The sequence below is a fragment of the Muscardinus avellanarius genome (genome assembly GCF_963383645.1).
Source record: "Muscardinus avellanarius genome assembly, chromosome: 10".
Taxonomy (NCBI): Eukaryota; Metazoa; Chordata; class Mammalia; order Rodentia; family Gliridae; genus Muscardinus; species Muscardinus avellanarius.
The window spans coordinates 89,820,105-89,845,849 of NC_137796.1; the positions used below are offsets into that span (position 1 = coordinate 89,820,105).

General features: G+C 49.1%; 2 protein-coding genes across 2 annotated transcripts; one reads left to right on the plus strand and one right to left on the minus strand.

Moving 5' to 3' along the window:
- Positions 1 to 1,555: 1,555 nt before the first annotated feature.
- Positions 1,556 to 8,855, plus strand: ASPHD1 (aspartate beta-hydroxylase domain containing 1; the record flags this gene model as incomplete). Its single annotated transcript, XM_080702263.1, has 3 exons — positions 1,556 to 2,435; positions 7,372 to 7,485; positions 8,746 to 8,855. 3 exons carry the CDS (start codon positions 1,556 to 1,558, stop codon positions 8,853 to 8,855), a joined length of 1,104 nt encoding a protein of 367 aa, XP_080558389.1.
- Positions 8,856 to 9,647: 792 nt separating this feature from the next.
- KCTD13 (potassium channel tetramerization domain containing 13) lies at positions 9,648 to 25,091 on the minus strand (the record flags this gene model as incomplete). The annotated part of the gene is made up of 6 exons (XM_080703252.1): positions 9,648 to 9,884; positions 11,616 to 11,811; positions 12,636 to 12,688; positions 12,771 to 12,860; positions 22,918 to 23,087; positions 24,848 to 25,091. 6 exons carry the CDS (start codon positions 25,089 to 25,091, stop codon positions 9,648 to 9,650), a joined length of 990 nt encoding a protein of 329 aa, XP_080559378.1.
- Positions 25,092 to 25,745: the final 654 nt, after the last annotated feature.

Consider the following 25,745-nt stretch of genomic DNA (forward strand, 5'->3'; position numbering starts at 1 on the left):
GGAACCCGGAGAACCGAGGCTCGGGCACAGGAGCTGCGGGAGGGAGAAGCTGAGAAAGGTGTCGAGCCCACGTCAGATCCTGGGGACGGGAGAAGGGAGGGGCCTGGGATTTATTTGCGGAGGAGGGAGGGGGAGGAAGTGCAGATGGAGGAAGGAGGGATCCTGAGCCAAGACCGTAATCCTCACTCCCGCGGCCCCTAGGGGAGGCGAAGGAAACTCTCTGGTCCCAGCAGTAATTAGAACCCCTCCCCCCGCCATTCCAGCACATCTGGAATATGAATTTCCTCTTCCCAGGGCTCCAAGGGGCGGCACAGATTGGCTCATGCCTGTTTGGTCCCCGAAAATGCCCTCCGTCCACATCCGGACCCCCACCCCCATGGGACTGCCTTTTGCCTTTTACAGCAGCTCAGGTGGAATTGGCTTTCCCTTCCCCCCGAGAATGGAGTGTTTCCACATTTGTGAAAAGTCTAAGGGGTGACAGGCCAGAGTCCGGGGACCAGAGACCCCCACCCCCCTTACATCCACCATAACCCCAGCCAGCTGCCAGGCAGCTCCAACTCTGATTTTCCCTCCCGTCTCCCTCCCGACGCCTCGAGACGCCCTTTTCAGCACCACCAGCGCGCGGACAGCTCCCCGGCCCCGCCTGCGCAGGCTGCCGCGGCCCAAGTCGCTCTCGCTGACTACGACGCCGGCGCCACGGCCGTCGTGAAGCCAAGGGGAAGGGGAAGGCACAGGCCGACTACTCCCCCGACTGGCCTGGCGTCCCCATCCGCAGTCCCGGAGCCCCCGCCGGCCTGTCAGTCCGCGCTCTCGCCCCGCCCCGCCAGGCCCCGCCCCTTCTTTTCGCATTGCGGGGTGACTGGAGGTTGGCACAGTGCCCCCCTGTATCCCACGTGGCGCCCGATTGGGGATGGGGGGGAAGGGAGGCAAATCCAGAGATGAGCTCCCCACCCCGTCCCCCCAGGGCTGAGCTGCGACTGCCCCTGGGAGGGGACGGGGTAGCTAAGCGGAGGGCTGCGGGAAGGAGTGACGTCAGGGTGAGTGGGAGCCGAGGAAGGAGCGAGGAGGAGAGGGAATCAGAGAGAGGCAGGACCGCGGGTCGGGTCCAGTGAGAAGCGAGGGCAAGGAGGACAGGAGGGAGGAAGGAGAGAGAATCCGCCACGGAGGAAGACTGGCTGCGGGGTCCAGGGGCTGCGGGTCCAGGCGGGTAGGAACTGCTCGCTGGGGAAGCTTGAAGGAAAAGGGGGACTGAGCAAGGGAGGAGCGGGGCGGGGGGTCGAAGGAAGAGAAAGGAGAGTGGGAGGCTGAGGGTGGAGGCAGAGGGAGAGGAGACTGCCTGAAAAGAAGGGAGAGAGGCAGGGGTGACAGAGGAAGAGAGAGGGGAGAAGAGTGCAGCGGGAGGGGAGAAGACTGAATGGAGAAAGAGGAGGTAGAAGGAGAGGAGAGAGCGAGCTAGAGGGGAAGAAAGAGGAAAGGAAGGTGCCAGGTACCTGGAGGAAGGGGGAGAGAGCTACAAAGTGGAGAGGAGGCCTCAGGAGAGACATCAGGAGCCGGGATGTGGAAGGGAAACGGAGTAGGGGGGAACCAGGAAGCAGCCATAGAGGGCCCAGGTGGGGAGCTGGGGGGCCAGGGGAGCTGGGGCCTGGAAGATGCCCCAGGCCTCTTGGCCAGGGCCTCCCTGCCCCTCATGCTTCCATGGCCACTGCCCCTGGCCTCCTCAGCCCTTACCTTGCTCTTTGGAGCCCTCACCTCCCTGTTCCTCTGGTACTGCTACCGTCTGGGTTCCCAAGACATGCAGGCCCTGGGGGCTGGCAGCCGGACTGGCGGTGTCGGCGGTGGGCCTGGGGGATGCCCTGAGGTTGGCAGGCTGGGTCCAAGGAGCTCTGGGGAGGTTGGGGAAGGCCCCAGGACGGAAGGCCTGGTGAGCCGTCGACTTCGGGCCTATGCCAGGCGCTATTCCTGGGCTGGGATGGGTAGGGTGAGGAGGGCAGCTCAGGGTGGCCCAGGCCCAGGAGGAGGGCCAGGCATCCTGGGCATTCAGCGCCCAGGCCTGCTCTTCCTACCAGACTTGCCTTCAACTCCCTTTGTGCCAAGGGATGCCCAGCGGCATGATGTGGAGCTCCTAGAAAGCAGCTTCCCTGCCATTTTGCGAGACTTTGGGGCTGTGAGTTGGGACTTCTCAGGGACTACCCCTCTGCCTCGGGGCTGGTCCCCACCCCTAGCCCCTGGGTGCTACCAGCTCCTGCTGTACCAAGCAGGCCGGTGCCAACCCAGCAACTGCCGTCGGTGCCCAGGAGCCTATCGGGCACTGAGGGGGCTGCGGAGCTTTATGAGCGCCAACACCTTCGGCAACGCTGGCTTTTCTGTGCTTCTGCCCGGGGCCCGGCTCGAGGGCCGCTGTGGGCCCACCAATGCTCGGGTCAGATGCCATTTGGGTAAGTAGATCCGTCTGACAGACAACTGTCTCGCCTCCACAACCTCCCCCTCCAGAGCCTCTTCTTCTCTTTCTCTGAGCCTTTCTATGCTGTTTCTCATCATAGCCCTCCTCTTACAGATCTTCCACGGCTCCCTGTTGCCCACAGCAGCGTTTTCTGAGCTTCACTTACCTGTAAACCGTCTCCATACAGTGCTGTGGTCACAGCACCAGCACTGTTTCTTCATTGACTCTCCCCCAACTTAGGCTCTAGTTATTTATTGAAAAGGGATCTTTAGCTGGACGTGGTGGCACACATCTGTAATCCCAGTACTTGGGATGCTGAGACAGGAGGATCTCAGGATCACTACATTGTAGTGATCCTTTCATCAACCTAGTGAGACCCCGTTTCAAAACAAAACATAAAAAGGGCTGGAGGTGCCGGGCGTGGTGGCGCACGCTTATAATCCCTGCGCTTGGTAGTCGGAGACAGGAGGATCACGCAGGTTCGAAGCCAGCCTCCCTGGCTTAAGAGACGCTGTCTCCAAATAAAAATATAAAAAATAGATGTCTGGAAGTGTAGCCTGGAGGTAGAAGGGTTTCCAGGAACCCCAGAGCCACACACACACACACACACACACACACACACACACACAGAGGCTGGAAGTGCAGCTCAGAGGTAGAATGCCCCTGGGTCCGATCCCCAGTACCACACACACACACACACACACACACACAAAAGGAAACTTTATAAAACCATAAATGATCATCAGTATTAGTTGCCCTAAACAGAAAGTTTTTACAAAGTAAAATTTAAACCTAAAAGAGTGCTTTGGTACACAGATATAATCCCAGTTTTGGGGAGACTGAGAATCGCAACTTTGAGTCCATAATCAACAACAACGTAGTAAGATCCTATATAAATAAATAAATAAATAAATAAATAAATGAGGCTGGGGGTGTAGTTTAGTGGCAGAGAACCCCTGGGTTTAATCTCAGTACCACAAGAGAAAAGAAAGAGAGAGAGAGAGGAGAGAGAGGAGAGAGAGAGAGAGAGAGAGAGAGAGAGAGAGAGAGAGAGAGAGAGAAGGCATGCGAGCACCAGCCTTAAGCATTCTATTTATTTATATATTTTTATTTTTTGGTGGTACTGGGGGTGGAACCCAGGGGCTTTTCTACCTCCAGGCTATACTCCCAGACCTACTTTATTTGGTGGTACAGGAGTGGAACCCAGAGGCTTTCTATCTCTGGGATATAATCCCAGATCTATTTTATATTTTATTTGGAAACAGGGTCTCACTAAGTTGCTGAGAGCCTCATTAAGTAGCTGAGGCTGGCTTTGAACCTGTGCAATCCTCCTGTCTCAGCCTCCCAAGTGCGGGGATTACCAGCCTGCGCCACCACGCTCCGCTGCCTTAAGCATTCTAGATAAATAACTAGTTGCCCCAGGCCTGAAGCCTATATTTTCTTCATTGGAAAGTAGCAATGTTAGTGGGGTGTTAAAGTTCTAGTAGCACCAAACTGAGAATTTTCCTTTTAGGGTGTGTGTGCATGTGTGCATGCGTGTGTGTGCATGCATATGTATATATGCACACATGCATTTGAACACACATGTTACTGAGGACTGAACCCAGGGGCATTTACCTCTGAACCAGTCCTATTGTATTTTTTATTTTGAAACAGGATCTTGAGCCAGGCGTGGTGTACTTGGGAGGCTAAGTACTTGGGAGGCTAAAGTAGGAAGATTGCAGTCCAGCCTCAGCAATTTAGCAAGACCCTCAGAAATTTAATGAGACTCTTGTTTCCAAATAAAAAATAAAACAGGGCTGAGGTATAGCCTGGAGGTAGAAGTCCCCTGGGTTCAATCCCCAGTACCACAAAACAACAATCAGTCTTGCTAAATTGTAGAGGGCCTCACTAAATTTCTGAGGCTGACCTCAAACCTGCCATCCCCTATCTCAGGCTCCCAAGTACTGTGGATTGTAGACATACACCATCGCATTTGGGTTCTTTTTTTTTTTTTTTTTTTTATACTGGGGATTGAACCCAGGAGCATTCTACCTCTAAATTATACCCTAGCCTGACTTTTTGTTGTTTGTTTGGAAACAGAGTCTTGATAGGTTGCTGAGAGCCTCACTACTTTCTGAGGCTGTCCTCAAACCTGTGATCCTCCTTTCTCAGCCTCTCAAGTACTAAGATTAAAGATGTGTGTGCATTACTGCTCCTGGATCTAGCTTTCTTTTTATGTCTTACAGACTGAAATAGCTGGATTAAGCTGGGTGTGTATGCTTATAATTCCAGCCCTTGGGAGGCTGAGACAGGAGGATTGCACAGGTTCGAAGCCAGCCTCAGCTCCTTAGTGAGGCTCTCAGTAGCTTAGTGAGACCCTGTTTCCAAATAAAGTATAAAATAGGTCTGGGAGTGTAGCCTGGAGGTAGAAGGCCCCTGGATTTCATCCCCAGCATCACAGAAAAAAGAAAAATAAAAATAAAAGAGAGAAATAGTTGGATTACAGGTGCAGGCTTGTCATCCCAGTACTTGGAAGGTTAAAACAAGAGGATCACAGGTTTCAGACCAGTTTCAGTACTTAGCAAGACTTAGTAACCTAATGAAACCTTGGAGAGAGAGAGAGAGAGAGAGAGAGAGAGAGAGAGAGAGAGAGAGAGAGATTTTGAAATAAAATGGTAAAGAAATTAACTTTCTGAGTGTTACTCCATGCCATGACCTTGTTTACCCAAAATCATCTGTGATGCCAGCTGGATATGGCTGCATTCCCAGCACAATGGCCTCAGGATTAAGTTCAGGTCCGTCCCCTGCTTTCCTCCTGCCACACTGTAAACCATGAAGGCCTCTGGCTCATCCGGGCAGATGCCATGTGCTCGCTGGGCTTTCAGTCTACAATGCTCTCTGCCTTATCACCACAAGGAAAACTCCTACTCGGCCTTCTGGGTTTTTTTTCTTTCTTTCTTTCTTTCTTTCTTTCTTTCTTTCTTTCTTTCTTTTTTTTTTTTTTTTTTGGCGGCACTGGGGATAGAACCCAGGGACATTGTACCTCCAAGCTACACCCCTAGCCCTATTTTTTATTCTTTATTTTGAAACAGGGTCTCACTGAGTTCCAAAGGGCCTCGCTAAGTAGCTGAGGCTGGCCGCGAACCGTGATCCTCTGGTCTCAGCCTCCCGAATGCTGTTTCCTATGGTTGAAGTAGGCTGCTCAGTTTTCTTACCAGTCAACCCTGTGGTCCTTGGGCCAAGATGGATTCCACTAGTACTACCTCATGGAGAGACAGTACTCAGCATATAGTAGTTTCTTTTTAGAGGGGGGTGAGGTGAACCCAGGGGCAGTCTACCTCCAAGCTACATCCCCAGCACTTTTTATTTTTTAATTTTAAACAGAGTCCTTCCCCTGGCGTTGTGGCACATGCCTGTAATCCCAATATTTGGGAGGCTGAGAGAGGAGGCTCGCAGGTTCAAGGCCAGCTTCAGCAGCCTAGTGAGATCCTGTCAAAACAAAAAATATAAAAAGGACTGGAAATATAGCTTAGAGTTGTAAAATGCCTCTGGGTTCAATCCACAGTAATACACATACACACACACACACACACACACACACACACACACACACACACAAAGAAACAGGGTCTAAGTTGCTGAGGGTCTTGGTAAGTTGATGCTGACCTCAAACCTGAGGTCCTCTTGTCTCAGCCTCCCAACTACAGGTATGTGTCACAATGCCTGACTTATAGTAGTTCTTTGCCGGGCGTGGTGGCGCACACTTGTACTCCCAGCATTTGGGAGGCTGAGACCAGAGGATCGCGGTTCACGGACATCCTCAGCTACTTAGTGAGGCCCTCTGCAACTCAGTGAGACCCTGTTTCAAAATAAAGAATAAAAAATAGGGCAGGGGGTGTAGCTCAGAGGTCGAATGCTCCTGGGTTCCACCCCCAGACACACACACACACACACACACACACACACACACACACACACACAAATAGTTCTTTGTGTTGACTTGTCAGGAAGCTCCAGGAAGTCTTCCCTTTTCTCTAAAAATGATAGATTGTGCTTCCTACAGCATCACTTGAGTGATCTCCTAGCGCTTCTTTCTTTCTTTCCTTTTTCTTCCTTCTTTTTTTCTTTCTTTTCCTTCCTTCCTTCCTTCCTTCCTTCCTTCCTTCCTTCCTTCCTTCCTTCTTCCCTCCCTCCCTTCCTTCCTTCCTTCCTTCTTTTCCCTTTCTTTCTCTTTGTGGTACTGGAGGTGAAACCCAGGGGCCTTCTACCTCTAGGCCATACCCCCAGCCCTATTTTTTTTAATTTGGAAACTGGGTCTTGCTAAGTTACTGGTAGCCTTACTAAATTGCTGAGGCTGACTTTGAACCTGGGATCCTCCCATCTCAGCCTCCCAAGTACTGGAATTACAGGCACGCGCTACCACACCCAGCAATTCCTAGCACTTCTTTCATCCAGTGCTGCGGAGATTATATTGTAGTCACCTTCCAAAGAGCAAGGAGGGGCCGCCACAGTCTGGCCTTTAAGCACTGTTCCACTCCATATTCTCACTGCTGTGACCCAAAATACCTGACAGTCACAACCTAGAAAAAGATTTACTTGGGGGCATACAGTTCAGTGAAGCTCAGGGTATGGCACTGGGAAGAGGCGGGGTGTGGGGAGGCAAGAGCCATATGTGATCCCCAAGGCCACACTCCCAGAGATTTACCTCCTCCAGTCACATCCGGCCAGCCAAAGCCACCACCCAATAAATTCATTAATCCATCAACGGTTCTACCCACTGATTGGATTAAAACCCTTGTGATTCAATTATTTCAGCTTTGAACATTGTTGCACTGTGGTACAAGAGCTTTTTCAGAGGACATTAAACCATAACAAGAACCTTAGATCTGCTGAGTCGATGGGGAGGGCGCCTTGGACAGAAGCAGTGTTGAATGTCTTTCTTCCCACAGGACTGAAGATCCCCCCTGGCTGTGAGCTGGTCGTTGGGGGTGAGCCCCAGTGCTGGGCTGAGGGGCACTGTCTCCTGGTGGACGACTCCTTCCTGCACACAGTGGCTCATAATGGTAATGGGGGCTCCTGTCTGCTGGGAGTGGGGGTGAGGACCAACAAGTGAAGAATTGTGGGCTGCAGTCAGGCCCCACTGCCTTCCTGCCCCAGCACCACCACCTTCCAGCCACATGACCTAGAGTAGGTCACATAATTTTCCCAGTCATCTGTGAGGCAACCACCATCCTTAGGGAACTGTACGGTTAATAAGCTCATGTAGGAGCCAGGTGTGGCGGTGCTTGCTTGTAATCCCAATACTTGGGAGGCTGAGACAGGAGGACTGGGGTTCATGGACAGCCTCAGCTATTTAGTGTAGCCCTCCACAACTCATTTAGGTGCAAATGGTTAACAGCACAGAACTCTGGGCCTCAAGGACCAGGGCCCCTGTCCTGTCTCTGTATTTAGGATCTGTGGAACCTTGGGTAAATTACTTAACCTTTTCATGCCCCAGTTACTTTGTATTAAATGTGGAGCTACCTTAACTTCTCTGTGTGGTACTGGGGACTGAACCCAGAAGAATCCTACCTGTAAACTACACCCCCAGCCTTTTGTTTTTAACCAGGATTGTGCTTAACTGCTGAGCCTAAGTTGCTGGAGTTAGTCTTGAATTTGTGATCCTCCTGTCTCAGTCTCCCAAATACTGAGTTTTACAGGTGTGCTACCACTATGTCCCACTCTTAATTTTTTTTTTTGTGTGTGTGTGGTACTGGGGATGGAACCCAGGGGCATTCTACCTCCAAGCTACACCCCCAGCCCTATTTTTTATTCTTTATTTTGAAACAGGGTCTCACTGAGTTGCAAAGGGCCTAAGTAGTTGAGGCTCTCTGCAAACCATAATCTTCCTGTCTCAGCCTCCCAAACGCTGGGATTACAAGCGTGCGCCACCACGCCCGGCTCTGGCTTATAATTTGTTCTGATGATAAATATAAAGGGCTAGAACAGGGCCTGGCACTTATTTACTGTTTGTTTCATGAGTATCTGGCAAGTACTTTGGCAGAGGAATACTTTTGTTTTTTGGCAGTACAGGGGATGGAACCCAGGGACATTCTATCTCCGAACGACACCCCAGCCCTATTTTTTTTATTCCTTATTTTTGAAACAGGTTCTCACTGAGTTGCTAAGGGCCTCACTAAGTAGCTAAGGCTGGCTTCGAACCTGCACTATCCTCCTGTCTCGGCCTCCCAAATGCTGGGATTACAAGTGTGCGCCCCCATGCCCAGTTGGCAGGGAACTACTTAATGTCAGCTGCTCTCCTGTTTCCATTCCCATGCCTCTAGGAACCCCAGAAGATGGGCCTCGAGTGGTCTTCATTGTGGACCTTTGGCACCCCAACGTGGCTGGGGCTGAGCGCCAGGCTCTCGACTTTGTCTTTGCACCAGACCCTTGAAGGAAGGTGTTCCCTGTAAGCACCTGGCTGGAGAGATGCTGCACTCAGGAATGGCTCGAGTGGCAGCCAGGACCTCCTCCACTGCAGGGGGTGGGAGGGGACTGAGGGTGGGAAGTGGCCAGTAAGCACTGAAATATAAATCTGAATCCTGTCCTCACTCCCGACTGCTTCCTTCCTGGCTTCTGCCATACAGCGAGCCAGGTACCTCTGTAACACAAGCCATCTCCCCAACCCTCTTTCTGTGAACCAGCAGCAGATCTTCAACTGGACTTTATTCCAATAATTTAATAGAAAATTAAAATAAATAATACGAAACAGATCAAGGAGACAGCTGAGCTGGGCAGGTCCAGGCCAGCCTAGTACAAAGTTGAGGAAGTAGGGAGAATGTTGGGGGCAGGGGGAGGCAAACTACCCGCACGGAGGTGGGAGGTGGCTCAGAATGTGGCAGATGTTACCAAGGACTGGCTCAACACTTAGGCGTGTACAGTGTCCAAAAGAGAAGGGATTCTAAATCATCCTAAACCCGCTGGTGAAGGAAAAGACTGAAGGACAAGGTTGGGGAGAAGTGAGTGCTGCCTTCTGAAGGGCTCTGCCTGAGGGGAGGGGCCGGAACGTACAGTGTTGTTAGCAGTGAGCAGAAGTGAATGAAAAGGGCCAGAGCGCACCGTACCATGCAACGGAAGGACAGAAGGAAGACCCACGACTTGGCCAGCAGAGCCGGGGCAAAGGTCTAGGAAGGGGGGCAAGAAAATAGATAGACTGGGTCCCAGAGGCAGGAAGACGGGTCAAATGTCAGTCCTTGAAGACAATCTGTTGCCCGTGAGGACGCTCATCGTGGGTGATATGGCGGCGGACGTGGATCCTGCGGACGCGATGCTCTCGGTTTTCTTCATCTTCCCCTCGGCCTGCCCCTCCGCCTCCGGCGGCACCTCCTGTGGCCTCCAGGAGGGCTGGGTCTGGACCCCGAGGAGTCTCATAGATCAGGATGTTCAGGGTCTCCTCGAAGATCCGGGCCTCTGGGAATTCCACCTGCAAAAGGCCGGCAGCCTCCGCTCCTGCCCTCTGGTGCAGGCCCACAGCCCCCCCTGGCGGCTCCTGCACCGGCCTGCCCCCAGCCTCTGCAGGCAATTCCTCAGGCCCGGACTGCGCTCTGCAACTTCTTTACTCGGCAAATTCCTACTTCAAGGCCCAGCTCTGGAGTCGGGCAGGCAGAATGACAGGTACTTACTAAGTGACTGCACTACGTCCATGTTCTAGGCACTGGGGATACAGCAGTAAACAAAACAGACAAGTAAGCAAGCTTACATTCTAGGGGAAGAACTCGGACATATACCTAAAACATAAACTAAGTCAGATGGTGATGGGTAACATGCAGAGAGGAAAATCAGAGGGGATGATAATGGCCACTGCCGGGAGTGTTACATCGCTCAACAGGGAGTTCAGGAAGGCCTGAGGGGGAAGGGGGGGCGGTGAGACTTGACTCAAGCAGGGAGAAGGGAGATGGGCACAGCTAGAGAGAGCAGACCGGGGAGTAACAACAGGAGGTATGAAAGCTCTGGGTCAGAGCAGAGCTTGGTGGCACAAGCTTGCAATCCTAGGGTTCCGGAGGCTGAGACAGGAGGATCACAGGTTGGAAGCCAGCCTCAGCAATTTAGTGAGGCTCTCAGCAACTTAGCAAGGCCGTTTCCAAGTAAAAAATAAAATAGAGCTAGGGGGGTAAAGGTTGGAGGTAGAATGCCCCTAGATTCAATCCCTAGCACCACCCCAGAAAAGCTCTGGGTTAGGAGTGTCCCGGTATATGACTGAAGGATCAGCAAGGAGGCCAGGGCCATCGAGGCAGTGATGATGAAAGAGAAGAAAGGAATGAGGTCAATGAAGTGGCAGGACATTCCACCTGTGGGCTTTGGAAGGATATGACGAGCAAGCTGTGTTTTTTTTTTTTTTTTTTTTTTTGGTGGTACTAGGGTTCCTGGAAGCCCTTCTACCTCTGGGCTATACTCCCAGACCTATTTTTACATTTTTTATTTGGAAACAGGGTCTCCTAAGCCAGCACGCACGGGTAGCTTCGAACCTGTGTGATCCTCCTGTCTCTGCCTCCCAAGCGCGGGGATTACAAGCGTGCGCCACCACGCCTGGCTGCAAGCTGTGTTCTTAATAAGCTGTACTCTATTTCATTTTATTACTATTATTACTTTTTGAGGTACTGGGGATTAAACCCAGAAGTGTTCTATCTCTGAGCTATACCCCTAGCCCTACTTAATTTCCTATTTGGAAACGGCCTCGCTAAATTTCTGAATACCTTGCTAAGTTACTGAGGTTGGCCTCAAATCTGCCATCCTCCTGTCTCAGCTTCCCAAGTACTGGCATTACAGGCATGTGCCACCACGCCCAGCTGATCCTTCTGAGATTCTAAAGACAAACTCAGGCCAACCTGAATAGTATTTCAGCGGATTGCAGATAGTCTTGAAACCCAACCAATGGGTCTAGGTTAAGAACCCTGCTCTATGAGAGGCCCCAGGTTCAATCTCCAGCACCCAAAACAGGATCCTGCTCTAAGTCAGTATCTTCATTTTACAGGTAGAGAAATGGAGACCACTCAAGGAGAGTCACTGCCCAAATTACAGAGCCAAGACCCTAGAACTCTGGCTTAACTCCCATGAGGGACGGTCCCAGGCTTGACTGCTGAAGCTATCTCTGTCCAGGGTTCTGATTCGGCCCTCCCACAGACCCCTCCCTGACCAGGCTCTGAACCCCTCTGACCTTGGTCTGTTTCTTCTCCGTGGCATAGACAATGGAGGTGCAGCACACCTCAGCAATTTTGCGGCCTTGTCCGTAGAAAGACCAGCAGCAGATCTCATCCCCCAGGACATCCTTGAGGAAGAGCAGCCGCCCGTGGAAGCGCAGGGCCAGTTTGTCGAACAGCTCGATGTTCTTGAGTAGGTTGTCATCTGAAGTGCTGAGGACCAGGGGCCAGCAGGCCTCAGCAGGCTGCCTTTCCCCTCCTGCCCCCCAGGACGGGCCCACACTCCCAGCGCTCTGGCCCAGCCCTTCAGAGAGCTTCCAGCTAAGCAGGCTGGGGAAGGAAGTGGTGAGCAACTCCCAGCCCAGCACGGTGGCTCAGCTTCTCGTGCAGGCCCTCCAGGCGGGCTGCCTCACCTGGCATCCCAGCTCTGCCACTTTTTTTTTTTTTTGGTACTGGGAACTGAATTCAGGGGCATTCTATCTCTGAACTACACCCCCAACCCTTATTTTTTAAATTTTGAAACAGGCCATCTCTAAATTGCTGAGGCTAGCCTTGAAACCACGATTCTCTTGTCTCAGCCTCCCAAGTACTGGGATTACAGGCGTGTGTGTGTGTGTGTGTGTGCCCCCACACCCAGCTCTAGCTCTGCGCCTGCTTAACTGATGCTGAGCAAGTGGCTTCACCCCTTGATTTCTCAATTCCTCATCTGTCAATTGAAATCACAACACCTACCCCAGGTCACTGGGAGCAGTGTACAAGCTAACAGAGTACTCAGAGGAATCCTGTTTGAAAAGAAGCATTTATTCTATGATGACCACTATCATTTGGTCCTCACCTAAAACCCTGCATACTGATGATGAAACTGAAGCTCAGAGGAGAAATGACGTGCTCAAGTACCTAGCAGGCGAGTGGCAAAGCTGGACTCTGCGTTCAGGCAGGCATTCCTGTAGTCCCTCCCCGTGGGCAGGGCAGGGCTGTGCTCAACCCCAGGATTTCACCCAGTGCGCACGCGCGCCCCACCCCACTGCGACAGTCACCTGGTGTAGGAGTACTTGTTGTTACTGCGGTTATGCAGGAGCTTCACCACGGGCTGTTGGGGGAGAGGGGGAGGACGGGAGTCAGGCTGCAGGGAGAGGCCCTCAGCCCCATCCCGCAGGGCTCTGGGGCCTCACCTTGGAGGTGCTGGCCAGGAGCTGCTGCTCCTCCCGGGGAGATGTCACCGTGGGGATGAGGCACAGCGGGGACAGGTTCTCCCTTTTTTGCTGGGAAAGAAGCGGAAGGTGGTTAACAGCACAACCAGAGGCCACTCAATCCCCATTTAAAGGTCTTCAAAAGGTGCTTGTGGACCTTGGCAGGAAAATCTACTCAGTGTCCACGAGGCTCTGCAGGACCTCGACCTCTGCGGACCTCTCTTGATTTCAGCTCTCCCTCTCTCCACTTCCTGGCTGGGCTGGCCTGCCTCATTCCTGTGCACAACAGCTTGTGCCACGCTGGACCTGGGCAGTGCCCCTGCTGGGATGCTCTTCCCTCAGCTGCCTGCGTGACTGCCTCCTTCATCCCACTCAGATCTCGGCTCAGAGGCCCCCTCGGTGCTAGCGCTGCTCTCTCAGTGCCCGGGCTGTTGTACACCAGCCACCTCCACCCCTCCCTTTAACATTATCAGTTCATTTCCACGGAAACTGGTTCTCTATGGTTTCTCTCTTTTTTTTTTTTTTTGCGGGTCTGAGGATGAAACCCAGGGGCATTCGACCTCTAAGCTACACATCCTGCCCTATTTTTTATTTTGAAACAAGGTCTCACTGAGTTGCAGAGGGCCTCACTAAATAGCTGAAGCTGTCTGTGAACCGCGATCCTCTGGTCTCAGCCTCCCAAATGCTGGGATTACAAGCGTGCGCCACCATGCCCGGCTTCTCTCTCTCTCTTGTATATTTGCTTATGGTGTGATCTTCCTATCTGGGGAATAAGTGTCTACTTTATAGGTTATGCTCAATAAATTTTTGCTGAATAAATGAACTGGTTGGATGGGCTGAGGCTGGAGAATCAGAAACGGATACACAGGCTTCTCTTCTGTCATCTAGAATCTTCATGCCAAAACCCCTTTCTCCTCTTCCAACCTTGAAAACTAAAACTAAACATGCAATTCTAATACAAATTCCAGGTCTTTGGGAGGGAACTTGAAAGGCTTTTTCTAAAGTTAATATGGAAGGTTGGTGTGATGACACATGCTGCAGTCCCAGCTCCTTGGGAGGCTGAGGCAGGAGGATCATAGGTTCATGGCCAGCCTCAGCAACTTAGTGAAGCTCTCCCCAGCTCAGACCTTGTTTCAAAATAAGAAATAAAATAAAATAGGGAATACAGCTCAAAAGGAGAATATCCCTGGGTTCAATCCTTAGTACCACAAAAACAAAACAAAACAAAAAAAGAGTAAAGTGGAGACACTTTCAAATATTAAGATACTAGTCGGATGTGGTGGCGCACACTTGTAATCCCCATGCTTGGGAGGCTGAGACAGGAGGACTGCACAGGTTCGAAGCCAGCCTCAGCTACTTAGTGAGGCTCTCAGCAACTTAGTGAGACCCTGTTTCCAAATAAAGTATAAAATAGGTCTGGGAGTGTAGCCCAGAGGTAGAAAGCCCCTGGGTTCCACCCCCAGTAACACACACACAATTAAGATACACTACAAAGCCATTATAACAAAAACATCATTTTCATAATGAAAACAGTATATATAGTCCTGGTGCAAAACAAAAAACAAAAAAACCCAATGGAACACAATAGACAGCTCAAAATAAACTGGTGTGTGTATATGAGGACTGACATTTGAAAAGAGACACCAAACACTACTGGGGGGGGTGGTGAGTATGGAGCGTGCATTAGTTATCCATTGCTATACAACAAACTGCTTCCGAATTTAGCAGCTTAAATTAACAAAACATATTTATCATTCCAGTTCCTATGGGCCAGGAATGGCTTAGCCTTAGCCAAGTGGTTCTGGCATGGGTTGTCTCATAAAGTTCTGATGAACAGGAGCAGCAGACACTGGAAGCCATGACTGTCTCTGGAGGACCCATTTCTTTTCTTTTCTTTTTGGTGGTACTGGGGTTCCTGGAAGCCCTTCTACCTCCGGGCTACACTTCCAGACCTATTTTTACATTTTTATTTGGAAACAGGGTCTCCTAAGCCAGTGCGCGCGAACCTGCGCGATCCTCCTGTCTCTGCCTCCCAAGCGCGGGGATTACAAGTGTGCGGCACCACGCCCGGCTGGAGGACCCATTTCTAAGAAAGCTTATTCACACAGTGGGAAGCATCTAATGCCTGCCATTGGGACCTCTCTATAGGGTTGCTTGAGGATCTTTTTTTTTTGGCGGTACTGGGAATGGAACCCAGGGGCATTCTACCTCTAAGCTACACCCCCAGCACTATTTTTTAGTCTTTTATTTTTGAAACAGGGTCTCACTAAGTTGTGAAGGGCCTCACTAAGTAGCTGGGGTTATCTGCGAACCGCAATCCTCCAGTCTCAGCCTCCCGAATGCTTGGATTACAAGCATGCACCACCATTCTCGGCTTGAGAATCCTTATAACATGGCAGCTGGCTCTTCCAGAGCAAATAGTCCAAGAAAGCAAGGTGGAAGCCTCGTTGTCTTTATGCCATAGCTTCAGTCCTATTTAGTGTGGAAGATGACACAGGGAATGGCTAGCTGGGGACAGGAATCTCTGGAGTTGCCCTGGAGGCTAGCTCCACAAGCTACCCTCTGGCCTTCACTGACTCACACGCAAAAAATAACCAGCACTTTCCAGCACTCCCCAAAGTCACATCTTATTACGGCCTCCGCTCAGAGTACAGAATGCAGCCCCTAAGCAAGGCCCAGGTGGGGATGAAGCTACCTGGGTGTAGTTCCCGAACTATGGCTCCTAAAGGACGTTTCCTCTCCAGCTGGAGACAAGTCGACAACACAGAAGTCTCCACCAGCTCAATATGCAAGAACACCACAGGCACGGGATCCTCACTCGGGACACTCTTATCCAAGATGGGGGGAAGCAGGAGGAACCACTGGTCCCAGAGGCGCTCTAACTGTTGGAAACTCGTTGGTGCCTACTGCTGTTCAAAAATGATTCTTTGTGACTCCTGTGCCTTGAGTCACCCTTCCTTTTCCAAGAAAGATGCTTGTAGCTCCATAGTTTCCTCGTTCTTCTTCCTGTCCGCAGAAATTGGGAGGCCAAAGGCCTCTTCTCTTTTTGCTTTGTCTCTTTCATTCCAAGCTGGTAGTGTTTCTGCCAGTGTAATTCTCTTTGATAGTTACTGTGGGTCTTGAAAGTCTTGAGGTTCACTTCATAAGAAAAACACCATACCCAGAAATCTCCGCAGGATAAGTCCTTCCCCACTTGGGATTTGCACTAAGATTCCTGAGATCACACCCGGCTCCTTCTTGTGCTATCTGACCAGCCAGGCTTGGTGGCACATGCCTGTGATCCCTTTACTGTCTCAGGAGGCTGAGACAGTAGGATTGTGGGTTTGAAGCCAGCCTCAGCAACTTAGTGAGACCCTGAAAAACTTTTAGTTGGACCTTGTTTCAAAATAAAAAATAAATGACAGGTGTGGTGGCACCTTCAATATTCTATCCCAGGATCTCCTTAACTATATAACCCAGTTCATTATGTTTATTCTACTTTCTATACAACTATTGGAGACAATGTTGCTAAATCTTCTGCCAGTATATAGCTGGGATCCTCTATCCATTAGCTGCCAATACCATTTTCATAACTATTCTTTAAGCCCTCACTGCAGCCTCCTCAAAGATCATTAGACTTCTATTAACAGACTCTTCAAAGCTCTTAGGCTTTTACTAACACTCTTCTCAGTCCTTCCAGCTTCAGCCTACATCTCAGTTCTGACCTGGGACTCAACTTCCACATTTGAAGTTTTGTTATTAGTAGACACCCTACTCCAGAAACCAAAACCTATTATCTCTTGCTGGGTAACAAATTACTCCAATCTTAGCAGCTTAAAACAACAACAAACATTTGTTATCCTATACACTTTCTATGGGTCAGGATTTGAAGACTGGCCTGGCCAGGTGGTCTTGGCCTAGGGTCGCTCATGAAGTCACAGTCTGGATGTTGAGCAGGGCGTGTCATCTGAAGGCTTGGCTGGGCCTAGAGGAGCTGCTTCTGAGATGAGTCACCATACAGCTGGAGTTTGTGCTGGCTGATGGTAGGAGGCTTCAGTTCCTCCCCAGGCAGACTTCTCCTGAGGGCTGCTTGAGTGTCCTCACATGATGGCTGGATTCCCAGAGTGATCCAAGAGAGGCAGAAGCAGTAACACCTTTTGTGATTAACTTCTAAAGTCACACACCATCCTTTCTGCAATATCTTACTGGTGACATACATGAGCCTTACTATTCAGTATGGGAGGAGACTAAGCAGGAGCCTGAATAAATATCAGGACACCAGAATCACCGGTGGCCATCTTGGATGCTGGCTACCAGAGATTGCTTAGTAGATGATACTGAGAAAATCAGCTCACTCTATGGAAGCCAAAAAAGTCAAATCCCTTCATAACTCATTTTAAAAAGTGAGTTCTAAGCTGGGCATGGTGGCACCTGCTTATAATTCCAGCATTTGGGAGACTGAGACAAGAGGATCACAGGTTTGAAGCCAGCCTCAGCTACTTAATAAAGCCTTCCACAACTTAGGGAGACCCTGTTTCCAAATAAAGAATAAAAAAATAAAAAAATAGGGCTGGGGGTGTAGCTCAGAGGTAGAATGTCCCTGGGTTCCATCCCTAGTACCACACACACACACACACACACAAAAAAAAAAAAAAAAAAAAGAAGGAAGGAAGGATGAAAGAAAGAAGGAAAGAAAGAAAGAAAGAAAATCAGGCTGAGGGTAGAGCTTGGATATAGGATGTCCTTGGGTCCAATTTGTAGTATCAAAAAAAAAAAAAAAACCAAACAAAAAAACAAAAACAAAAAACGTAAGTTGCGCTGAGAATAAAAAGTCCATATATAGCCAGGTATGGTAACACACGCTTGTAATCCCAGCATTCAGGAGACCGAGACTGGAGGATCGTGGTTCGAGGACAGCCTCAGCTACTTAATGAGGCCCTCTGCAACTTAGTGAGACCCCGTTTCAAAATAAAGAATAAAAAATAGGGCAGGGGGTGTAGCTCGGAGGTAGAATGCCTCTGGGTTCCAACCCCAGACCTGCAAAAAAAGAGTCCATATATAAACTTATTAAAACTACATAAGCTAATTAAAAATGTGGAATTGAGCCGGGCATGGTGGCGCATGTTTGTAATCCCCACGCTTGGGAGGTGGAGACAGGAGGATCGCACAGGTTCAAAGCCAGCAGTGCTGGCTTAAGAGACCCTGTTTCCAAAAATAAAATAGGTCTAGGAGTGTAGCCCGGAGGTAGAAGGGCTTCCAGGACCCCCAGTACCACACACACACACAAAAAATGTGGAATTGAAACAGGGTCTCAATAAGTAGCTGAGGCTGGCTGTGAACCTGTGATCCTCCTGTCTCAGCTTCCAACTACCGGGATCATAAGCATGCACCACTATGCCTGGCTCAAAAACAAACTTAAGACCCCAAAAGAATATAGCCGGGCATGGTGGCACATGCTTGTAATCCCAGTGCTTGGGAGGCTGAGACAGGAGGATCGCACAGGTTCGAAGTCAGCCTCAGCTACTTAGTGAGGCTCTCAGCAACTTAGTGAGACCCTGTTTCCAAATAAAGTATAAAATAGGTCTGGGAGTATAGCACGAAGGTAGAAAAGCCCTTGGGTTCCACCTCCAGTAAATATCACACATACACACACAAAAAAGTAATCCCATGGAATGACATTGAAGAAATGGTAGAAGTATAATTATTCTGCAACCCAAATGAAATTAAATGACTGATGTAAGCAAGGATTATCCCTTGGTGTATTAGTCGGTAAGTGCCACTTGTGTAGTGTTCATGTAATATCATTCCGATGGTTTTATAGTTAGCAACAAGGAAATATGACTGCAATGGAGGGATCAAACCACAATCACCGGATCCAGTACATAACTAATGAAGGGTCATATTAGCAATTTTATGGGTCTTTTGATATAACCCAATATAAAATATATAATATTACCTGAAATGTATTCTAATCAAAATGTTTAAGTTTGGTCTAATTTTCAGGAAATGCAGGATAGAGCAGGGTAACAAACCAAATAATAGGCGTAAACAATCAGGCAAATTTGGTAAGCAGAACTTTGTGCAGGACAACTGGCAGTCTCCTTAACAAGTCAGATTCAGAAGAAAAAGGGACTGTTTTTTGTTTTGTTTTGTTTTTTAGTGGTACTGGGGGAGGAACCCAGAGGCTTTCTACCTCCGGGCTATACTCCCAGACCTTTTTTATATTTTATTTGGAAACAGGGTCTCACTAAGTTGCTGAGAGGCTCACTAAGTAGCTGAGGCTGGCTTCGAACCTGTGTGATCCTCCTGTCTCAGCCTCCCAAGCGCGGGGATTACAAGCGTGCGCCACCACGCCCGGTGAAAAGGGACTGTTTTGGAGAGACAGAGATTTACGGATGCAGTACAAGGATCCAGACTAGATCCTGCTGTAGACAAACCAGCTATAAACACATTTCTGGAACAACTGGAGAAACTGGAGTATGCCCTGGATGTTAGATAAAACTTTATTGATATAGAAAGATGGCAATTATTAATGACAACGAGCCGCTTACAAAACTGTATATACAACATGATTATATCCTGGCAGACACATACACACAACACACTCACAAAAAACTGGAAACAAAATTTGGTGCTTTAATTTTTTGGTTATCTGTGCTTACTAAAATTTTATAATTGATAAATACTGCTTTAAAAATAATTAAGCGGTTATTTGCAATTTAAAAATTCCAAGGATTTCTATTCAATACCAGATGCCACAGAAGGTGACATCCTAAGAGAAAACGCTAATAATATCTAAAACTGACTACAAATTATTACCTAGAACAAACTTTCTCAACTGGGGTTCCTCACCAGAATTTCAAAACCCAGCAAATAATTTGAGTATTTTTCTAAACTCTTCATAGCATAGCAGGTAAATAGTATCATTCTAGATGCTTAGGAGAAAGTTAATTTATTATGGGCGACACATGCCGCAGAGATATATAAAACATGCCCTTATGTAATAGGGTTTAATTATTCCTAGGAACTAAACTAAAATAACGAGGATCTCCTGACAAACAACATGAAAAGACAGGAAACTCAGTAAAGAATCTGGTTAAATAAATATGAATAAGCAATTTACAGAAGGGGACACCAAAAAAGCTACTGATGTGAAGATGCTCAGTCCCGTTAGTAATCAGAGGCATGCAAACTAAAATGAGATCACTCCAGCCCTCCAACTGGCAAAATTAGAGAGATGGAGGATGCCACGTGCTACTGAAAATACCCAGAAACAGGATTTCTTAAGCACTGTTGCTCTGAGTAGAAGTACTATATTTGGGAGAGCAACCTGATATTTACTGAAATTTGATTTGCACGTGTCCCATAGCCCAGCAATTCTATCTACGATCACAAGAAACCCTGGCACAGGCCCATAAGGAGACATGTGTAGGATGCTCACTGTGGCACTGTTGTGGGAACAGGAAACGGGAGGCAATCTCAGTCTCCAATCTCGGGAATGTATAAATAACATATGATGAGCGAACACCATAGATCCCTGTGCAGTTATTGGACATGCAACAGCATGAAAGATTTTGAAGAAGAAAAAAAACAAGTGTTGAATGAAAAACTATGAAATAGAACAGGATCCATAGCTCAATGCCATTTAGGGAAATTTAAAATGCACATATATACAATGCTTTTTTTCAAGAGTACGAATATAATCCAAGCATATGTATCAAAACATTAGAATTGGTCCAGTGCCCCGGGAAAAGGGAAGTGGGCAGGAGATTGGGAATGAAAGGAAAAAAATAGAGAGAAAAGATCTGCACAGATCAATAATGACTGTATGTCATAACCTGAGGTGTCTGCTGAACTGTGGGGAAGGAGACCTGGAAAGGAGGAAGCCAGAGCAGGGAAGAAAGCACCTGGGGTTGCCGGGCGTGGTGGCGCACGCTTGTAATCCCCGCGCTTGGGAGGCAGAGACAGGAGGATCGCGCAGGTTCGCGCGCACTGGCTTAGGAGACCCTGTTTCGAAATAAAAATGTAAAAATAGGTCTGGGAGTGTAGCCCGGAGATAGAAGGGCTTCCAGGAACCCCAGTACCACCAAAAAAAAAAAAAAAAAAGCATCTGGGGTTGAATTTGGGCTCTGCTGCTGCTGCTTACTGGCTCCTTGACCTTGGATACATTATCCAACTTCCTTCATGTTTCTTTTTATATCAACCAAGGGTACAAGATGTACATATACCAGATAGCAAAATCATTCCCAACACACAGTGGATGTGCAATACCATTCGCTCAATTTAAAATTATAGAGCAGGAATGTACTTCCAAGATCTAGTTTAATGTTCAAACTGCAAGTGGTAACTCATTAATGGGTCATGAAATAAGTTTAATGGGTCTCAAACAGTATTAAAGAGGAAGGAAGGAAAACCTATCAGAATACACTTCACTAAAAGTATCCTTTCATAAAACTCTTCTTTCTGATATACACATAGGAGTATAAAATGTATTTTCCTGCCAGGCATGGTGGCACACACCTTTAATCCCAGTACTTGGGAGGTTGAGACAGGAAGATCACGGGTTCAAGAACTTAAGCAACATAGCAAGACTCTCAGTAATCTAAGGAGACCCTGTTTCAAGAACAAAAAATGAAATAGGCCTTGGGGTGTAGGTCAGAAGCAAAATGTCCCTGGGTTTATTCCCTAGTACCACACAAAACAGCATGGACATTGTCCAAAGGAATTCTCTATGCACTGATATCGTCCAGAGGAATTCTCTATACCTTTGGATTTCAAGAACCAATAAAGGCCAGACGTTACGGCACACGACTGTAATCCAGTACTTGGGAGGCTGAGACAGGAGGATCATGCAGGTTTAAAGCCAGCCTCAAAGCCGGGCGTGGTGGCACACGCTTCTAATCTCAGCATGTGGGAGGCTGAGACCAGAGGATCGCGGTTTGCGGACAGCCTCAGTTACTTAGTGAGACCCTGTTTCAAAATAAAGAATAAAAAATTGCCCAAGGGGGGGGGGTAGCTCAGAGATTAAATGCCTCTGGGATCCATCCCCAGACCCGCAAAAAAAAAAAAAAAAAAAAAAAAAAGCCACAAAAAAAAGCCGGCCTCAGCTACTTAGTGAGGCTCTCAGTAACTTAATGAGACTCTGTTTCCAAATAAAATATAAAATGGGTCTGGGAGTATAGCCCAGAAGTAGAAGTCCCTTGGGTTCCATCCCCGGTACCCACAAATAAATAAATAAATATTTCCTAAGATAACATTGTTCAAAAATCACTTCTTTTTAATCTGTCAAGGGCATTAAAAAAGAAACTCTTATAATCTCCTATTACTATTGTATCATGAAAGAAAAAACATTCTGTTGTTAAAATTGATTATAATAAAAAGCTTTAGTAAAACTCATTACATTGTACTTATTTTTCTTGGTTCTTTATCTTTTGGAACTTAAGGACAGAATGCCAAAGGTAGGAACTAACGCACTCAAGGTTGCCCATTCAGCTGTGGCAGAGGTGACTGGGAGTCCCTGGGGCCTGACTGTGCTTTCCAAGCCCTGCTCCTCAGAACCCTGAGGGACCCACACACGTAGAGCTCAGCAGCTACAGCTCCGGAAACCACCAAACCCTATTTTACAGAGAGTGGCTCTATGAGATTTCATTTGAGAAAAGAATCTCACTAAAAAGGAAAAAGAAAGGAAGAAAGGGAAAAAAAGAAGCCTCCAGGGGATGGGAGACATGGGAGAATGCTGCCTCCCAGGACAGGACTGAATCATGCAGGTTATTAGATTCCAATTTAAATATCTTTCCCAAGTGGCACAGGGAGCTAGTTAGGACTTCTGAGCAAGAGAATAAATAGACTGGAGTTGTATTTTAGAATAATTACTCAGGTGGTGGTAAAACAGATGGGCTGGGTGGATAGGAACAGCAAGAAGCAGAGAGAGGTTTTTAATTAAACCTGTCATACTCCTGAAAAAAGGGGGCTCTGCCTCAGGCAGCATAGATTCAGAGGATGGTATTCCCAAATTCTCTGGGGTTATACCCAGTCAGAGCCAGGTTCTCCAGACCATACTCTATAGCTCCGTTTTTTCTGTCCTAATAGCTAGCAGCTTGGGCAGCTCTTCCAGGCACAGGGGCATTGGGAGGTGGGAGAGGACCCTCACCTGCAGTGCCAGCTGACAGTCCTCAATCAGGCCCTGTACCAGGTAGTAGCGGGCTTCGCCCAGTAGCTCCCCCAGTTCTCTGGTACTCTCAGGCAGTGGCACGGACCCATCTCGCAGGTAGTTGAGGATTGTACCAAAGTGGCGGCCGCTCCGGTCAATCAGCACCCAACCTGGGGAGAGGCAGAAGGAAGAATGGCTTTGCTAGGGCCCTGGAGCTACTAAATATTTATGGGGAAAAAAAAAAAAGATTCCAAAGCCACAAGAAAGTCTAAATACTGATCTGTCACAAACCTCTGCCATATCTAAGAAATTCCTTTCAAACATCCAGTGAGTTCTCCCATAGGGTTTTGTGGAGACAGGTGGCAATGGGGATTGAACACAGGGACATTCTACCTCTGAGCTACACCCCTAGCCATATTTTATTTTTTTACTCCTTGGATCTGCAATTCTTCTGCCTCAGCCTCCCAAGTACTGGGATTACAGACATGTGCCAGGCTCTTCCCATCGGCTTTTTTTTTTTTTTTTTTTTGGTGGTACTGGGGTTCCTGGAAGCCCTTCTACCTCCAGGCTACACTCCCAGACCTATTTTTACGTTTTTATTTGGAAACAGGGTCTCCTAAGCCAGAGCGCGTGGCTGGCTTCGAACCTGTGCGATCCTCCTGTCTCTGCCTCCCAAGTGCAGGGATTACAAGCGTGCGCCACCATGCCCGGCCTTCCCATCGGCTTTTACACATACTCTGCCTCAGAAAATTAATTCTCAGCAATGCAGCAATACTTCCAACAACTTAGTGAGACCTTGTTTACTAACAACAAAAAAAAAGGGGGTTGGGGGTATAACTTGGAGGTAGAATGCTCCTGGATTTGATCCCCAGTAACACACCCACACCCACACACCTACACACACACACACAGGAGAAGGTGGCTCTCACCATGAGAAAGTTCTTACAGAATTACCTATAGATAAACCTCTAACTCCTAGTGTTAATTCTTTTCATCCTATTTAATTAAAATGTCTGCCTCTACCCTCTTCTTCCGTTCACCACTGTTTTAGACTTTAAGTTATTTACAGAACTTACTATCTGCAATTACAGACATATATTTTATTGTTTACTTGCTCACTGGTCATTCCCACTCCCCCAAAAGCAGTCTCCAGTACTAAATGGTACTTTACAAACACTTGCTAAGTGAAATTCCTCACCTTATATATTTGAAGACCGAACTCCAACTCCCAAATTTTCCTGCTTTCACAATCCGGGTTAACCCATTCTGAATCCCGCCCCTCAAAGCAAACTTTAAGGTCCCACTAGGGCATATGTATCCCAAATTTGAATGCAACACTCCAAGAAGGTAAGATTCACCTGGTAAGGAGAACTGTCCACCCTCCTCTCTTGCCAGGGGTCCCTGGCAAACTCAAAGCAGCTTTAGCCTTTTACTATCTGCATTTACAGGTGACTCTTATAGCGTAGTGACCTGTGTTAGGGGAACACAGAGACTGACAAGATCTCCCAGCTCTCCAGTTTGGCTGTCAGTTGTTCTGAGGCAGAGAAGGCAGCTGAAAGAAACTGATGAAGGTGGTCTAAAGAGGTCCTGGGGACAAGTAGGGCAGGTTCCCATGTCTTTTGAGCCGAGGGGCGAAGAATGGGGTAATTGGTAATGAGAATTCTTAAGTGACATGATGAATCTTTTACCACCGCACCCAGCAGAGTAGGGGCTCCATAAATGTTGGTTCCTGTAGGGGGTAAAGAACTGGGGGAGGAGGGAGATTTTGAGTGAAAAGAAGTAAGACCGAATGAGGGAGATGGGAATCAACTGTCTGGCCCGCAGTAAGACCAGAGAAGGGTCATAAGGCGCCGTGGCTCTGAGAGCCTGGGGGAAAGGGAGCTGGGGACGTGGGGAACGGAGGGCGGCACGCGTGCGGCGGCGCGCATACCTCCGGCATCTGTGAGCACCTCCACGCGGCCGCTGAACATGGCCTTGAGCATGGTGTCCTGTCCCGTGAGGGTGCGCAACGTGGTGTAGTGCAGAGAGCCGCCCACGTTCAGTTTCACATACTTGCTGTTCGGCGTTAGGGGCTTCAGACCGTAGGCGGCGAGGCCGGGGTCCACACTCGAGGGTTTAGGGGCTTCCAGGGATGGGGCCTCGGCTGCGGCCGGGCCAGAGGCCTCGGCCGACATGCCGGGTGGTGGAGACGGCGATCCCAGGCTCTCCCGGTGACCCGCTCCCAAAGACCCCGGGATCCGGGCGCTAGGGCCGGAGCGCCCGGCAAACACGCCCACTCGCCGCCGCCAGAGTGCCGCACCGGTCGGCAGCCTCTTGGCGCTTCTGCCACCCGGAAGCCGGGCGGCTGCGCAGGCGCGTCCAGGCTCCGCCCCTCGGGGCGGGTGGGGCGGGGCGAGCACGCGCAGGCGCAGTCGGGGCCGGGCCGGCTCCGCGGAGAAGGAGGCTCTCAGCTCGCAAGTCCAGGAGACCAGGTGGAGGGGACGCGCAGCCCCTGGCCAGTTGTGACCTAGAAAGTAAACCCCCGACCTGTGGTTGGTCTCTGCTGATAAGGCGCTTCACGGGCGTGAAGGAACACTGAAGCCCGGAGTGGGCAGGGCGTCAAGCAAAGTTTCCCGCCTCCAGCCAGGCTCAGTTGACTGTGAGAACTGCGAACAAAGCCCCAAGGGGAGCTCTTAAAGGAGGCCAAAGGGGAGGGGAAGGCGCAGGGACAGGCAGGTGGCAGTGATGCTCTAGAGCGCCCAGGGTGGAAGCAGGTGTCTGAGCGAGCAGGTGATGCTGCCCGGAAGCTGAAGAGAAGCCGTCTCGAGATGGGAGGGAAGAGAGTTCCC